This window comes from Theobroma umbraticum, unplaced genomic scaffold (genome assembly GCF_002168275.2).
Source record: "Theobroma umbraticum cultivar Fairchild unplaced genomic scaffold, ASM216827v3 scaffold_67.0, whole genome shotgun sequence".
Lineage (NCBI taxonomy): Eukaryota > Viridiplantae > Streptophyta > Magnoliopsida > Malvales > Malvaceae > Theobroma > Theobroma umbraticum.
In genome coordinates, this window is record NW_018397262.1 from 5,322,636 (window position 1) to 5,339,678 (window position 17,043).

General features: G+C 33.4%; 2 protein-coding genes across 5 annotated transcripts; one reads left to right on the top strand and one right to left on the bottom strand.

Annotated features, from left to right (window-relative positions):
* Nucleotides 1-8,389: 8,389 nt before the first annotated feature.
* Nucleotides 8,390-11,673, top strand: LOC110419053 (Serine/threonine-protein kinase WNK (With No Lysine)-like protein). 3 transcript variants are annotated; one of them, XM_021431929.2, is made up of 7 exons: nucleotides 8,404-9,155; nucleotides 9,307-9,357; nucleotides 9,782-9,910; nucleotides 10,085-10,190; nucleotides 10,381-10,422; nucleotides 10,537-10,593; nucleotides 10,780-11,673. In XM_021431929.2, the coding sequence occupies exons 1-7, from the start codon at nucleotides 9,025-9,027 to the stop codon at nucleotides 11,494-11,496; spliced, it is 1,233 nt and encodes a 410-aa protein (XP_021287604.1). In that variant the 5' UTR covers nucleotides 8,404-9,024; the 3' UTR covers nucleotides 11,497-11,673. The 3 variants fall into 3 exon arrangements, with proteins under 3 accessions (XP_089640168.1, XP_021287604.1, XP_089640169.1); XM_089784042.1 differs by having other exon boundaries at nucleotides 8,390-9,155; nucleotides 10,381-10,593; XM_089784043.1 differs by lacking the exons at nucleotides 8,404-9,155; nucleotides 9,307-9,357 and having other exon boundaries at nucleotides 9,791-9,921; nucleotides 10,381-10,593.
* A 384-nt stretch (nucleotides 11,674-12,057) lies between these two features.
* Nucleotides 12,058-16,802, bottom strand: LOC110419051 (neurofilament light protein). Of its 2 annotated transcripts, XR_002445439.2 has the most exons (6): nucleotides 16,662-16,802; nucleotides 15,428-16,417; nucleotides 14,519-15,205; nucleotides 13,098-13,963; nucleotides 12,641-12,744; nucleotides 12,058-12,545 (listed from the first exon to the last, which is right to left on the bottom strand). XR_002445439.2 is itself a non-coding variant. In XM_021431928.1 (4 exons), the coding sequence occupies exons 2-4, from the start codon at nucleotides 16,400-16,402 to the stop codon at nucleotides 13,388-13,390; spliced, it is 2,238 nt and encodes a 745-aa protein (XP_021287603.1). In that variant the 5' UTR covers nucleotides 16,403-16,417; nucleotides 16,662-16,802; the 3' UTR covers nucleotides 12,860-13,387. The 2 variants fall into 2 exon arrangements, 1 of the variants encoding a protein (XP_021287603.1); XM_021431928.1 differs by lacking the exons at nucleotides 12,058-12,545; nucleotides 12,641-12,744 and having other exon boundaries at nucleotides 12,860-13,963.
* Nucleotides 16,803-17,043: the final 241 nt, after the last annotated feature.

Consider the following 17,043-nt stretch of genomic DNA (forward strand, 5'->3'; position numbering starts at 1 on the left):
ATTAGTATTATTTTATGTATTAAACCCTAAACTTTATGTAGTTTCACAATGGGAGGCGGATGCCATCCAAAATGGAGGATCGAGTTGGTTCTATAATTCAAGGAACCCATCAAGGTCTTGGGAAAATAATGAGAAAGTATTGATTGGGGTTGATTAAAGGGAATTTTTGCATTGATTCATCAGTGTAGAATGAGTCTTGTCATATCCAGTTTTCTGTTTATAATAAAAAAAAAACTAAAACTTTGACTAGCATTCCTTTAAATCCGATTTAACAATGAATACAAATATAAATACTTTTTTTTAAAAAAAAAAGCAAACCCTAAAACTATTTTTCTTTGTATTTTCATTAGCTAAATGAGATGAACTTAAACTAAAATTTCCAAACTTCTAAGAAAACAAGATATCATTGGTATTATTACCAAACACTTCTAGAAAGATAAGATTCATGGGTTTAAAACATCTTGAAAATCAACCAAAAGATTACAAATAATATGAAAATTAACATCCTTATATAATGATAAAATCAAGATTTTACATAATAGATAACTAAAGGATAATTATAAAAATAATTATACTATATATATATATATATATCAAATTATATATATAATAATAATAAATAAAAATTAAGAGATAATAGTCATCACTACCCATCACTCCCTCCCTGGATTCTGTTGATATTCTTATATAATAGATGATGCAAATACCAAATAAACCTTACGATCAAGTCCCAATTCAATAATGATGAAAAAAAATGGAGATTGAATATAATATATAATCGTGACACTTATCTTGAACGTAGCTTTATATAATATTGATGGAGGATTTATAACATTGAAAGAGCCTTTTGTCTAGACACGCGTAGGATTGTTAACTATATGCCATGTTCATGCATCACCTCACGTGATCGTCAGGTTTTTTTTTTTTTAATAGCTGCAAGTTGGAAAAGAGGGTTGGTCTGTCCAGAGATATCAGAAATTAATAATTACTACACTTAAATAAACACATCAAGGGCTAAATTAAAGGGAAAAAAAATTGGAGAGGACCCACTAACATAAAAGTAATTGTTTCTTCCCAAAAGGAATTTCGTTACTTTCCATCACCCCATTTTCGATTTCTTTATATTAGACATTGTTGATTGATGCATCATGTAAAGGAGCAACGAAAGGTTTTGCAATGATTTCTTATAGCTTAATTCTAATCGTGACTGTTTTTAACTATTTAAAGGGTTAAATTTAGTTCAAAAGTTGCATCATCTTTTATTAATTATAGTTCAAATGACAATTTTTGTATTCGTGCTTATGCATGAGGAAGTGAGGCTCCTAAGTCTTAATTGTGATGTTCATATATAGAGTATATAGACGTTATTAATGTAAGAGTTTCAAAAGGAGTACCCTCTTTTCCTAGCTGTTGAAAGTATCTTTTCTTTTCAACCCTAGACCTGTTAGATACCTTCCTATATATTTGTAGAATTCATCATCTAACATACATATATAGAGGGCAGCTAAATTTTTTTAAGCTCATGGACTGCTTTTATGTTCCCTGTTGGTTTGACATGATCTAAGCTATCTAGTCTGGTATTGCTCTGATCTATATATTTCTTTGACATGATCTTGGAAATATATATATATATATATATATATATATATATATATAACCAGCTTGTAAATATCTAATAATGAACCCAATTTTTATTGAATTTTCTTGTTTATGAAGATCACGACTATGTCGGCAATTAACATTGGAATATATAGTACTGGGAATCCCATTAATGACATTAAACCTCGCGTTCTTGAGTTGCTTCTAATCCAAGTACAATTTAGAGATTTGAGAGTTGGAAAATGACAAAACCCAAAAATGGGTTGGCAAAGAAGTACACTAATGGGATCTTGACCTTATATAAACTGTAGTTATACTTTGAAAACTTAGTCTTTTGTTCTTCGTTTCTTGGATGATCATTCATGGGAATATATTTAGGTGGTTTAATAAATTGTCTTTCCTAGAGATTTTCAAGAACGTGGAATTTCTGTCCTTTGTTGCTACCATTGACTTGCTTAACCATCGTTCTTTGCTGGGGTACAATACAAGAAGGTGAAACCTTTGTCACTCTAAAAAGGGTTTTGGTCAATATACTCAGCTGCTCTCAAAACACTGTTTTGACACACATCATTGCCCCTGATTATGCTGCGACACCTTTGCATGGGGACCGAATTTTATCTGTTCACATCAATGTGCCACGCCAGTCCCTTCCAAAGAAAATTCAACAATATTTACTTTGTTTATTTAATGTAAAATACCAAACTTGAGACACCTATTGAAAATGCTTGAAGCAATACACGTATTGGGTCAAGGGGAGAACGAAATGTGTTTGCTTTTGGCCTTTTATGGCTTTACAAAGCACATTGCAATTCTACTTTTGCTTGGTTGGATTGTTTTATATGCTTCATTCCAGTGTATTTTCTTGGCTAATTATTTCCATCATGTTTCACACGCTTTCCTTTTCTCTCCTTTCTTGACTAGGTATTTCGGTCAAAAGTATTGAAACCTCTCTGAAAGGGTAAAATGTTTTTATTTAGTAAGAAGAATACAAGATTTATGACCTAAAAAGTCTAATATTTGGGTGTTTACGTGCATGCATATGCAACCAAAACTAACAAAACGATTTCATGTGCATGCACCTAAAGCCTTATGATACAGGCATTACAGTAAGGATCAAACTTTCTTTGATAGTTAGGGACGGGAAAATCCAGCTTTGAACTTCAATTATGGAGGTCAGGTGTAACTATACTGTTTAGAGTAAAACATCAACCACTTCCTTTTACATCTTTATTCAATGTTTTGTTCGGTACATAAGAATTTGGAAGCAAATAAGTCTCCAACTAGGGCATAAATATTTGAAAATGACCACATTTACTAATTAATATAAGGACAAACCATTAATAATTTTTTAATAAAAAATTACTCACGTTAATACGAAATAACTAGTTACCGGTAACTTTATAAGTTAATTTAAATTAAATATGATAATGAAATTCATTCGCTAATTATAATTATTATGAAAATGGATTCTTGGTATAAAAAGGTTGGGTGATTTAATCTAAGATTAGAGTCAATGGAGTGATAGGTGGTAGCGGTTGTCACTGTTTAACTTTTAATTTTTTTATTATTCTATACATAAAACTTGTTTTATATCGTATAATTATTTTTTAATCATCGTTCATATAAAATCTTGAATTTGTCATATTTTAATATTATTGTAAGTCCCAAAACCTACTATATTCTAAAGTAAAAATGGGAAAATTGGTTATGCCAAATTCCAACTGCATAGTCCAAGCAGAGGGGGAATCCTGGCAGCCACTGAGATGAGACTAATAGCAAGTTTTGTCCACTGTACGAAAAGGGAGTTTGGTTGACTAAATTTGGCCCAACTGGATCATATAAGAATATTATGACCAAAAACAGAAGAGATTTTGAGATGAATTGTATATTGCAAATGAAATGGTTTAGTTTAACTTAAAATAAGTTGACAAAGTGATCCAAAAATCAAAAGAAAATTAATTTTTTTTTTAATTTTTAACTGATTCTCACCTATATTTTGGGGTTTATTTGGACTTAGTGCTTGTGGTTGCATCATATATAGTTTGGTCAACTTGACCTTTTATTTTATTTTTTTCTTCTTTCTCCCTTATGTACATTCCTTTTGTTCATGCTCTCATTATTTTTTTAAAGAACACCCTAAGTTTAATAAAAAAAAACCTCTATCCAAAGAGATTATAACATCAAATCTTCGGGTTTATTCAATTTTTAAAAGATAGAGAGATTATGATAAAATGGTGTAAGTTAATAAATATACCTTTTATTTTTTAAAAAATTTTGTATAATTAACTATCATGATATCTTTATTTTAAATTTGTTTAATTTGATGACTCTAGTTTTTCTTATGCAAGATTGGAGTTTAAATATTTTAAATTAAATCCTTATAATTGCCATAACAAAAATTTCATTTAATATTCATTATATGAAAATTAATAATTAGCACAATATTATCCTACTTTTGATTCCAACAAATTAGGGGTAACCTATTATAGAATTGAATTCTCACTATTAATTCAAATAAAATTAATTTCTCTTTTGACAAAATCGAAGAAGACGTCGGTGAATATATTTATATTTTTAAGAAAAAAAGAACAAAATAAAATTTTCTAATTTCGTTTACTTGTATCGTAATATAACATGAAATTTGACTATTAAATCCGATAGGTATCAACAAGGCTTGACTGACTATATAAAAATTATTTAAATAATAAAAATTTTAAATAAATAAATAAACTTTTTTTAAAAAAAATAAATAAATAAAGTCACCCTCAATGAACAATATGCAGCACAACAATTGAAAAGGGCCGGAAAGACAAAACAGTGGAAATTCGTTTTAAAAACACAGGTGATGCAGTGTATGGGATCAGCTTTGGTCAGTTTTAACAAAAGAAAAAGATTAGAGCTAGGGGGGTTAGGGTTAGCCACTTTGGTTAAGTTAAGTTTAGATTAAATTTTTATTTTGTTTTGTTTTATTTATTTTTTTAAGGGGATTTGGATGTGGGCCCCGTTAAGATACGGTCGTGGGGTTAGAGCGAGGCCTGGGGCGGTCAATGCGGAGCCTTGGATTTGGATTGATGCAACACGTTCGTTTAGTCTTTCCATCTTCTCCTATCTTCTCGCTAGCATACACGCGCCTATTTAATACTATTCATAATAATAAAAAGACATCAAATGTTATGTTTTATTTCCATTAACAAATAAAATAAGAATAATTTTTGAATTATTTTCTTAATTTATAAAAATTTACATCTTTCATTGTTATAAAGGTAAATAATTTGGATGAATTATTTTTTCAATAATTTGTCACAAATATTATTTTGAGAAAATCAAACAGTAATATTCTTTCATTTAAATTTATGGGGTAAATGACTAAATATAATTACTTTTGGCAGTGGTGCGTGGACTGAAAACAGCCCGTGACATGTGCGGGGAGGGTGTCGCAGGTACGGGACGCAGTGCCCCGCAATTCGTGCGCTTCACTTTTCTTTATGAGAAACGATGCACCGACTCACTGCCGATGGCACGTGCGCACGTGACCCCTTCTTCATCTCCCACCTCCTCCTCCGCTCTGTCTCTGTCTCAACACACCTTTTGTGTGTGGGTGTGTGTTTTTATTAATCTCTGTTTTAAATTCTAATATATAATTTAATAATTACTTTGCTTTGTTCCCAGTTAATATGAGCACCCCATCCTCTCTTTCCACACTTCTCAAAAGACATTTCTACCCTTCTATTTTTTTCAGATTTCTTATTTATATTTTCCCTTTTTTTCAATAACTATTATTTTTCTCAATTAATTTTCATTTTGACTTTTTTTTTTTTAGATTTTGAGAAAGAAAATTCAAATCATACTTTTTAAATAAAAAAATTATGTACCAACTAATAAGTCAAATGTTCATATATAATTTTTTATTTTGAGTTTATTTGATAATTATATAATATTAGACACATTCCTAAATTTAACCATTCATAAGCTTGCTAGATCCCTAACAATAATAATAATAATAATTCAATTTTATATATATTTTCTAATTTCATGTAAAATTAAATTATATAATTAGTCCATATACTCTGTCAAAGTGATGTATTCAATCTCTATACAATCGTTTGTTAAAAAAATGAGTCTTTATAGTTTTCAATATTGATAACGTTAGTTTGATTATTAATAATGATTATTTTTTTTAATTTATATTGACATGATATTTTCTTATAGTTATACTAATATGATATATTGTTATTGATATAATATTAAATTTGATAACGTGATATTTAAGAATATTGTCATAATTATGCTAACAGGACAAATTCAATTATCAATATTTTACAAAAAAAAAACATTTTTAATTCAAATTTCACACTCAAATTTTTAAAAAGAAAGAAAAATGTATAATAGAAATCTAAAATGCCCTAATAATGGCAAAAAAAAAAAAAGGAAAGGAAGGGGGGGTAATTTAGAGTTTTGAAATGCCTTAGCTAGAAGGTAAGGTAGGAAAGAGGAAAGATGGTGCTCCAAATTGGGAATATCCTTTTCTCTACGGCCGTACAAAAATTAGATGATTACTATAAGTTATGTCATAGTAATCTGGCATAATAACATTATCATATTCACTATTTAATTATTAATCCAAATCTAATCCTTTCCTCCTATCACTTTTGACCAGTAAAGATTCTGTGCCATCCCCATGCTCTCAGGTAAACCTTCTTTCAATTTTTTTTTTCATTATAATTATAATACTAAATAAATAATAATATTAAAAAATTATTAGCAAATCTTTTGGTATTTGTAAGGAAAATAACCCCTTTTTTTATTTTTTTAGGGGAATAATTAAGCTAATTGTTAATACAAAAGAGTGTAGGTTTTGAATTTGATCTTTAATTAATAGTATAATAATAGTATTAAAAAATTTACTAATTGATGTTTAATAAGTTGAAAAATTTACTAAGTAATGTGATGAATTGTTGTGACAAAAAGTATGGTTTGGGATTTTTGAATTTTCGGTATTATAGTGAAAAAGTGTTAGGAAGAGTTAAAATGCAACATACTATTAAAAAGTAAAACATGAGCCATTTTCTTCTATTTTTAAGGAATTATTGTTAATATGATCCAAAAAATTTAAATTATTGTAAAATTTAATTTTAAAAATGTATGCAAAAATTAATTTTTAGATTTTTTTAAAAAATTAAACTATATTGTAAATAGTTATATACTCACTATACTTTTCTTTTTTTGAAATGCACTAATTATTATTTTTAATTCAAAAGATTTAAACAATTAAAAAGATAACTTTGCAAATAAAAAATAAAAATAATTATTTTGATCATTTGATATAAAAAAAATTGCATTTGGTAACTACAAAATCACTTTTTAACATTACAAATGGAACAAATAAATGAGCCCTTAATTAAGTTTCAATATGTTAAGACTTTTTTATTATTATGCATGAATCCTACAACAAAAAATGTTTGACTTCTTTGAACTTGAAAGAGTGAGTTTCTTGCATCTCGATACAAGAAGAGAAATTTTATATTTCAATAATACATCCCTTCACCTCGATCAATCTCTAAACATACTATACGATTTGTCAACATTATACCGAAAAATCTTGATAGTAATGATAAAATAACTTGATCCATTAGTGAATTTTTAAAAGCAAGTAAATTGGATATGGTAGAGCTAAAATTTTATTGTTTTTTCCACTTTTGGTAATTCTTTCCTTTTTTTTTTTTCTGCTAAATGATCTTTGTGTGTGTAGGTGAAAAATAAAAGGGTTGAGAGAAATTTGGCTTTGATTGTATAATAATAGCCAATGAAGTGGAAAGAACAGTAAGGTCTTAGGTAAAATTTCTTAAATCTCTTAATTAAATCAGTAATATGTTTAAATAATTTAAATTTAAAAAACGAATTAAAGCAACAAAGAACTGAATTTCAATGAACCGTTACGTAAATCTTGAAATTGCGGCAAGCTTGGGTTGATGACAGTTACCAAATGGTAATCATAATCCAAATCAGCTTTACAAAAGGTGAAAGATTCAGGGTAAAGCATGTTATTTCATTAAAAAAAAAGTAAGTTTTTGAGGTAAAATAAATTATATATTGAATAATTAAAATCCTAAGTTTCTGGCCAAAATCTAAACCATGAATTCCAATCATAATCTTGCTTTAGTGAAAGAGTGATAATTTCTTTTCTCTTTTATTTTGAGCTTATATTATCATCACAAATTCTCAAAATCAAATCATGATGCCATTTTACCTTTCACCTTTATCCCATCATTGCATTCACTTTTGTTACCCTAATTATACAATGATACACAAATTATCTCAAATCAAATCAAATCTTTCTTAGTGTTCAAAATAAATTACAAAAATTCCTTAGAAAAAAATCAATTAAATTTACTTAATTTTTTTTTGTTACATCTTAATGTGTCTTTTTTCGATCTTATTAATAAAAACACAATAACAAGTTTTCTTTTGAATTTTTTTTTAAATTCCAAACTCGAATCAAAACAAAACAAAAGTAGTTGAGAAAGAGTTTAGATACTTGACTCATCCCTTAACCCAAAAACAAAAAGGTTGATAAAAAAAGAAAAAAAAAAGAAAAAACAAACTAACTAGTTCTACAAAGTACTAAGTCAAGAACCAACCACAGTGTAAAAAGTTACCTAACCCTCCCTCTTACAGAACTTCCCCCAAGCCAACTGAAATTCCAACCAGACACAGAGGGCAACAAAGTGATTTTGTTGCCCTTTCTCTCACTTGTCATCAAAAACCACAACCACCCTTTTCTTTTATATTTTATATATGACTTTAGTTGGCTCCTCCCACAGTCATCAACTTAAGACTTGAAAGAGAGGGAGGAAGGGAGGGAGGAAGGAAGGAAGGAAGGAAGGAAGAAAGAAAAGAACAAAGGTAAAAAGCTGTCCCCACTCTTACTTTCACGCTTCAACTCCTTCTTAGACAACAACAGCAACCAAAACAAAAACATCCCATTATTTGGTGTTTTTTTTAACTCTCTTCTGTCTTTCAAAGAGAGAAGCTGGTTTGGTTGGGGACAAACAAAAGGAATAGTAGTAGTAGCAAAGATAAAGAGGGGGGAGGGAGAGAGAGAGGAAGCAAAGAGTCTGGCTTTGTGGTTGACAAGAAGAGAAAGAAGTGATTGCCAAGACAAAGAGATAAAAGATAAACAAATAAAAAAACAAAATGAAAAGGAAGGTACACACAAAATAAATAGGCTATACTACAAGCCAGAGTACAAGTAAACCAAAGAGGAGTGGCAAGGCAGCTGTGTTTCAAAGGAAGTTGCTTTGGAGCAAAAAGGAAAAAAAAAAGAAGAAGCATACATATCATATTATTTCTTACATACAAATATAAACACATATATTAGATATATATAAAGAGAGAGAGAGAGGGAAGAGAGAGATAGAGAAAGAGATGGTGGGCTCAGGAGCAGCAGATAGGAGCAAAGAAGCTGTTGGGATGATGGCGCTTCATGAGGCACTTAGAAGCGTCTGTCTCAACTCAGACTGGACTTACTCTGTCTTCTGGACCATCCGTCCTCGCCCGTATGTTCTGTTTTTGTTCCTGGAAATCTTCAACTTTTTTTTTTTCTCTTTCTTTGTATTTATATGGTTATCAGTTGCTATCCTTTTTCTCTTTTAAGGTTTTTTGTTTTTTTAGCTGTTTTCTTTAATTGGGTTTCTTCTTTTGATGTAGGAGAGTGAGAGGTGGTAATGGTTGCAAGGTTGGAGATGACAATGGCAGCTTGTAAGTATGCTTTGGGTTTTTATGTTTGTTTGGTTCCTGGGATGACAGAGGAAAATGAGTGAGAAATCAGGGTTTTAAGTGTTATAAAATTTAGACTAATTAAGTGAAAGAGTATGTAGTTTGACTTTTTTGATTTCATTTTGCTTGACACTTCTTTGCATTATGTCTGTAAAAAAGCTTGGCATTACTTTTTTCCTGTGCAGAAACAGGGGAGAAAAACGGGGGAAATTTGGTTAATGAGAGTTGGGGGTGTTGGAGTGAAATTTGAGTTAGTAATTGGTTTTTGTGAGATGGGTTTTTATTAATTTGTGATTTAGAGGTATTTTCATTCTTAAATTAAGTGAATTTTTATGTTTAAGTTTTGCTCTAAATTTTGATCCTTTTTCTTTTTTGTTCATCTTTTGTGGTGAAATTTCATGTGAAGGATGCTGATGTGGGAAGATGGATTCTGCCGAGGGAGAGTTGCAGATTGTTTGGAAGAGATTGATGGAGAAGATGCAGTGAGGAAAGCATTCAGCAAAATGTCCATTCAGTTATATAATTATGGAGAAGGGTGGGTACTGGGTAGGTGCTATTATTATTATTATTATTGGTTTCAACTCTGTCCCTTCCTGACCCCCCCTTTTCCCTCTGAGTGAAACTATAGATAGAGAGTGGAATTAAGTGGTTTTTTTGTTTCTTTCTTAGTGTATATTTTTTGTTGGTTTAATTTCTATTTCATGGTCAGGTTAATGGGAAAGGTTGCATCAGATAAGTGCCATAAATGGGTGTTCAAAGAACCAACAGAATGTGAACCCAATATCTCCAATTATTGGCAGAGTTCTTTTGATGCTGTATGTCGCATAGCCCACCTTCATCTTCCTTTATTTTTTTTTTTAATTTTCAATTGTTTAACCTAAATAGAACTTTGGGTTCAATGATCAAGCGTCTGTTTATGGAAAAGTTGATGTGTGGCATTACACTGTGCTTTATTATTTGGTCAGATGGTGTAACCTTTCCCCTTTTGTTGTTATTTAATTGCAGCTTCCTCCTGAATGGACTGATCAATTTGAGTCAGGCATTCAGGTCAGCAGAGAAACAACTCATTTCACTGTTGTTAGTCTTAATCTGGTTTGTTTTTTTTCGCCCTCTTTGTCAAGTCATCAAGACTTGGGTGATTCTTGTTTTCTTTTTGACCAGACTATTGCTGTGATCCAAGCTGGCCATGGTCTTCTGCAGTTAGGCTCCTGCAAGATTGTGAGTCTGATATATTAGAGTTTGTAATTACTAATTTGGTTAACTTTGAAGTAGTTCTTGGAAATTTAATTTTTGTCGGTACCAGTTTTCGTGGTTGAATTTGAGTACAAAGCCAAGTCTTCCATTTGTGAAATAACTGAACTGTTTGATATCTTGATCTCATTGAGATACTGTGTGTATCCTCAGATACCTGAAGACCTTCATTTTGTGCTAAGAATGAGGCATACCTTTGAATCTCTTGGCTATCAATCTGGTTTCTATCTCTCTCAGTTGTTTTCTTCGAACAGAAATAGTACCTCCTCAGCTACAATTCCTTCAAAGCAGTCTGCCATTCCAACGCGGCCCCCACCTCCACTCTTCAACTGGAGCCAGAGGCCGCTTCCCCCAGCGACACCAATGCTTGCTTCACCGAATTTTCAGAACCCAACTAGACTTGGATTTCCACAAGCCAAAGATGAGACACACATGTTCATCCTGCCCCATTCATCTGAAACCCGAATGGAAGATATGATGGCAGAACATGAAAATGACATCAAATGGCCTAATGGCTTGACTTTCTTCGGCGCTCTCACTGGACGAACCGAAGATGCCAAGCTCTTATTTAACCCTGAGAGCTTAGGCAACAAACCGGACCAAAACCAGCATCCGCTGATTCTTGAAGGAAAAGATTCTAATCAAAATTCAGATGCCGGTGCAAACCCCAATGAGTACTTGAGCTTGGATAGTCATCCAGAGAATATGAGGAGGATGGAAAACAAGTTTAAGAGGAGCTTTACATTACCTGCAAGAATGGCTTCATCTTCATCTTCAACTTCAGTAGATCATCATCAGCACCAACCCGTGGAGTATAGGAACTCTGAGGCAGGGATGTATACCGATGTTATGGAAACCTTCTTGGAATGAAATTTACAAGGGTTTGTACTAGAGGGACAAAAGGTTGAGAATTTGTATTTAGGCACAAAGGGTTGTGTTCCTTAGTTGCTGAAATTCCTGTGCTTGTTTTGATGTCCTTTCTACATCCTTCTCTTTAATCCATTCAACTGAACTTTCCAATCATTTATTGTAAGTTTATCCTAACGTGAGTTTTCCTCCCTTTAGGTTTACTTGTATTAGTATTTGGTAGGGGAGCAATGAAGGTGGAAGGAACTTTTAAGTAATGGTTGGGTTAAGTAGGCACCTCTTCTAATTGCAAGTTGAATCTCTGTCTAACATGGCTATGGATCCAAGGCAAGTCAACAAGACTCAATTGAAACAGGTAAAAAAGGTCAGGGGCAATGCAGATTTTCAATATACATTGTCCAGACGATTAAGTTTTACTTGTTGATTAGGACCCTCCATTCACCTTCTGTATTTAAATAACAAGCTATGATAGAGATTGTTTATCCTTTTTCTACATATTTCATATCACCATGCAAATGCATGCTTCATTTCTTAAAGGATAGAAAACAAAAGGGAAAAAGAAATATAACCTAAAATTGTTATATGCTAGTTCAATGATTCAGTCCAGCTAACTTAAGAAACATTCTGCTCAGATCCACCTTCAATGTTTATTCGTTTACAAGCAACAGAATCTAAACCTGTATTCTCATATACTTTAACTTTCTACTTGATTTAGTGAATCTTGATTCATTAGAAGATTTAAAACAGGACACTGGGACACTCTCCACTTCTTTTTAGAAAAAGTAGAACAAGCTGTTGCAGGCTTGCTATTATATAACAAATCCTGGATATCCCTTGGATTTTGCAAATTGCAATGAATTTCCCAGAACAAACTTATGATACCAATAAATCATTAAGAAACCAGCACTGTGCTCTTCGTTTAGCCTGACTGATATTTTCGAAGTAACTCTTTTTCCAGTTGACGTGAATATTGCACCCAAAATACAAAGTTCTTATCACTTTCTTGCGTTGATGAAACAGACACAAATCTTGCATTGTCATTCCCCCCCCCCCTGCAAAAAAGAAATTTCACAATTAAAATTGGAATGGAAAAAACTGTATTATAATCATCATACAAAACCAACACACAGTTCAAAACTTGGTTTACCACTTTAGACGCATAACTTCTGAAGCAATGGCAGGCTCTCAAAACCCTTGAATTGGCCTCTAACACACTTTCCGAAATATCCTCCATCCCCTCACTAGTTTTTCCTGCCACATGATCAAATGAATATATTTTGGTCACTCAAAATTCTCCAAATTCCAACAAAACATTAATTGCTATTAGAACTAATGTAAAAACACAAAACTGATGAACAAAAGAAAGTAAGAAACTCATTCAAGGATGTGCTTTTTAATATATATATATATAATCTGCCACATAAACAATAGGAGCACAAGCTTCAAATATCTATCTTCTATTCTTAAAATTGAACTTTCAAAGCCACCGTGAGCAAATGGCAGAACAAAACCCACGAGAAAAAGGTACACATTATATGTAGCCATTACAGGTAAAGAATCAAGGAGACAACGAAAAAGAGAGATCAAAAGCCAGCACAACAAACCAAATTGACCATCGCAGGGGCTGATGAATGAAAGGTGATGCTTTTGGTTGCACGCACCCAGTGACCACATGCATAGAATGATCCAAATGGTAGGTATGAAAAGCAAAGCAAAAGAACCAGACAGTGCAACCCAGATGGTGCTGCAAATGGTGTCGCTTTTGAAGGCACTGAAGCAATGACAAATTATGCAGAACTGCAAAAAAGAAAATGGTAAAACCCATGTTTTGCCTCGTAGAAGGTGATTCTGAAGTATTCTTCGATTCCATAATTATGAAATGCTACACTAATCATCAGGCAGTGGACAGTGCTGCTAAATCTGCTAATTTCTTTTGGCCAAGGTTTGTTACAAGTTCCAAGGAGATGAAGTGCTTTGGTAAATCTTCAAATTCTTCCTCTTTCAAATTGTATTTTGGTTGAAGCTTTTTTGCTTCGGCATCAGCAGCATTAGCCTCTGCAAGTAGAAGGTTGGCTTCTTCAAGGTCGCCCAACTCTAGAGCAGCCAATCTTTCCGCTTTAGCAGCACCAGCAATTAGAAGTAACCTCTGAAACCTAGCCATTGCCACTTCTTTTTCTTTGGACAAAATCAGTCCTTCAATCTCCTGCAATCTATCCACAGTATGCTTTATCTCTTCCTCCAGTTTCCCAAGATCCAACACAGCTTTGTCCATTTCAATTTGTACACTTTCCTTTTCAATGGTCAATGATTTTGCTTCAGCTGCCATTCGTGCAGCTTCCTTGAAATTTCTTGAAGCAGCGGCAACCTTCTTTTCTGCTTCCAGCTCTGGAACCATTTTGTCTATGAAAAAGATCCTCTGCTTTAAAGATGCTATATTTTGCTGAATGCTTGACTTTGTTGAAGATAATTCCTGAAATCAGTAGCGAGAAACTTTAATCATCTACTGCAATCATAGAAGGGGAAGAAACAATGTGGTTTATTTGATGTTCACCTTTTGACAAGTTGATGTATAAAAAGGAAAAACAGATATCCAAAGCTTCTTGTGTACTAATAAATAAACAATTCAAGTGAAACAAACTGCAAAGAGCAATATCATGGAATTTAACATTCCACTGATTTTCATGATACTGAAATTGTTTGGTAGGAAGAATTGATTATCTATAGCTTCGGTAATGACATTAAGGATGAGTTATTGGACTCTCTATGATAGCATCCCAGACAGAAATTTATTGCAGGTTGGAAAGCATTCAACCAGGGCAAGACCAGGAACTCAATTTAAATTCTGCAAGTTTGATTCCCAAAATAGGACTAGTAGATGGTGTAATTCAGCAGTTAGCATACAACCAAACTTCTGTTAAACTTAAACAGGAACAAATTACATGTTGGGGGGTCAAAAAAAAGAGTAATGAAACATAATCAATTAAAAGAAAATCCCTCTCTTATATATTTGAGAAGAAAAATGAACCTGTAGGGAGGCCCTTGCAGTAGAAGCGTCCTGTTGAAGCATTTGGACATCCTCAGAAAGCTTCTCCTCCATCTTAGCAAGTGTCACTTTATCTTCCATGGACTTCAAAACTGAGGATAGCAAACTTTTTCTTAGTCCTACAACTTCCAGATACATTTTTGCCTCACCTACAGAAATTCTGGCAAGTTCCTTGAGCTTAATCCGCCTATCTTCTTCTTCAGAAAGGAGCTTGTCAATTTCTTCCTTTTCCTTTGCTAGAGTTTCACTCTCTATGTCCATCTGAGAAAGATGAGATTGTAAGTTGTCGTACTTAGAATTCATACTTGATTGCATCTCTTGAAAGCCAGATACCACATCAGCAATCCTTTGATCTACTTCTTTAATTTTAGAGCTATTTTCAGCAATTTCTTTTTCCTTGTCTTTCACTAAGGCAAGTAGTGTTTGCAGTTCGTCAGTCAAGATATCTTTTTGATTACAGAGAAATTCTTTCTCTCTCTTATCATCTTCAATCAAGCTGTCAAGGGAAGTATTGAATACTGCACGAGCTTCATCTACTAAGTGTGCCTCAATTTGTAATTCTATCTTGTTCAACTCCAAGGCTTCAGTTGAAGAAAGCCATTTCTCCCTTTCTTCTGAAGATTGTGCTTCTGATTTCTTGACGACCAAATCAGCATTACTCATAGCATCCTAGTGGAAAAGGAATATAAAAGTCAGAATCAAACAGCACAACCATGTCCTAATGGAAGAAAGGAATTGAAACAGAACCCAGTTGTTACTCAAAAGCCAGTAGTTACTTGTCAAAAATCTACTTTAAATTAACAAACAGGAGCAGTCTACATCTGGTTTTTAAAATTAAACTAGTAAGTGGTAGGTATCTAAAAAGAGTATAGTGATGGTTGGACGACTGACCTCAGAGAAATGATGGAGCAAAGAGGCACACTCCTCCTCGACAGCAATCTGGCAGTTGAGAACCTCGAGCATTTTGGAATCAATAGCATTGCATTGGACCTCAGCATCTCGGAGAGCACTAAGGAGAGCTTGTTTATCCTTGTCAGCAGCAGCAAGGCTCTCATTGATCCTGTCAGCGGCCTCAAAATCCTCGGCTTCACAAGCATCCTCCAACTGCTTTTCAAGGTCCCCAAATCTAATAGTTGCTAAGTTAAGATCATCAGCAGCCTTTCTTCTTCTCCTGATAGAGTCCTTGCGAGCTTCAGATACAGAGGCTGCCAATTTGTGAGCACCGCTGAGCTTATTGGCAACCTGGGCCTTGATTTGCTCAAATTGGGCTTCAGCATCATTAATAGATTTTCGTTGTTGTTGTTGTTGCTGCTGCTGCTGAGCCTGGCCTTGGAGGGATTGTGAATCTGAGCCTGAGACCAAAGATATGGTAGTGCTTGTGGTGGTACTGGTATGAGGTGAAGGAATTGGTTGGGCAGCAGAATGGCTCTCATCATGATCATCAATATTATTATTAACCTGATCATCTCTACCATATCCAATCCTAAATCCAGTAGCTCTCTTTTTCTTTCTATAAGTAGAAGAGGTCTGCCTAGAGAAGGCAGTAGCGCAAGGAGGCCCCGCTTCTGGTTCTGGTTCTGGTTCTGGTTCAGGTTCAGGTTCAGGATCTAGCTGATCAAGCGGCACTTGAAGAACAAGGTCAGAGAACAGATTCTCATCAAGTGGCTCCAGAACCTGATGCTGCTGCGTTGAATTCTGTGATTCGTGCTCGAGGTGATCAAGATCTTGCTTTTGCTCTTGCTCTTTGTCTTCTGCCAACTGGGATGGTGTAAACAACACCATCCCTTCAAACAAAGAATCCATTTCATCAACGTCCATCTCCATTACTCTCTCTTCTTTGATTCCTCCTCCACCCGCTATCTCCATCTCAGCTTTCTTTTCCTAAACGTTTTCCCACCAACCAAACATAAACGAACTCGGAAAATCAAACATAAAAAAAAAAAGCACTAATTCAACACCCAGAATGATCCAAGAAAAGATTGAACAAGCTCATGCTGGAAAGATTGACAAAAGAAACTTGGCCTTATTCAAACCTAACTCAATTCTAATACTCGATTAATCAGACCGGATTCATTTTTGAGCTTATATATATACAAAACCAATAATCGTAGATTCTCCTTCTTACCTGTTTTGAATGGAGTGGTACTACTTATGGCTTTGCTGCTCCAAGTTTTCCCAAGCCTTTGTTAATTGTGAACTCCATTTTCCCAGTTTCACTAATGCGGGGAGGGGAAAATTCCATGGCCTTCTGCCTGTTGCCATTCACTTTTTTTGGCTTGGGCTGTGGCAGTCAGACACCAGGGGTTTTTTTCCCTCTTACCCAGACATGCTTGGTCTCACTTTCTTTCATTCTGGGCCTGTTTTCTTAGAGCCCAATTTCTTATTTACACTAAAAGAATATTTATATTATATGAGCTTAATTGAATATATATTGTTGGGTTGACAAACATTTCAGATTCAAATCCCAAAAATAAACTATTTAATCATTTTAACTGGAGGTTTTTTTT

What these genes read in the sequence shown, in the direction of transcription:
- LOC110419053 (XM_089784042.1), top strand. Translation starts at nt 9,025, where the DNA reads ATGGTGGGCTCAGGAGCAGCAGATAGGAGCAAAGAAGCTGTTGGGATG. An exon ending in TTATATAATTATGGAGAAGG is followed by an intron (nt 9,911 to 10,084) that starts GTGGGTACTGGG and finishes TTTCATGGTCAG; the next exon opens with GTTAATGGGAAAGGTTGCAT. An exon ending in AGTTAGGCTCCTGCAAGATT is followed by an intron (nt 10,594 to 10,779) that starts GTGAGTCTGATA and finishes GTGTATCCTCAG; the next exon opens with ATACCTGAAGACCTTCATTT.
- LOC110419051 (XM_021431928.1), bottom strand. Translation starts at nt 16,402, where the DNA reads ATGGAGATAGCGGGTGGAGGAGGAATCAAAGAAGAGAGAGTAATGGAG. An exon ending in TGCTCCATCATTTCTCTGAG is followed by an intron (nt 15,206 to 15,427) that starts GTCAGTCGTCCA and finishes CTTTTCCACTAG; the next exon opens with GATGCTATGAGTAATGCTGA. An exon ending in CTGCAAGGGCCTCCCTACAG is followed by an intron (nt 13,964 to 14,518) that starts GTTCATTTTTCT and finishes TACTGATTTCAG; the next exon opens with GAATTATCTTCAACAAAGTC.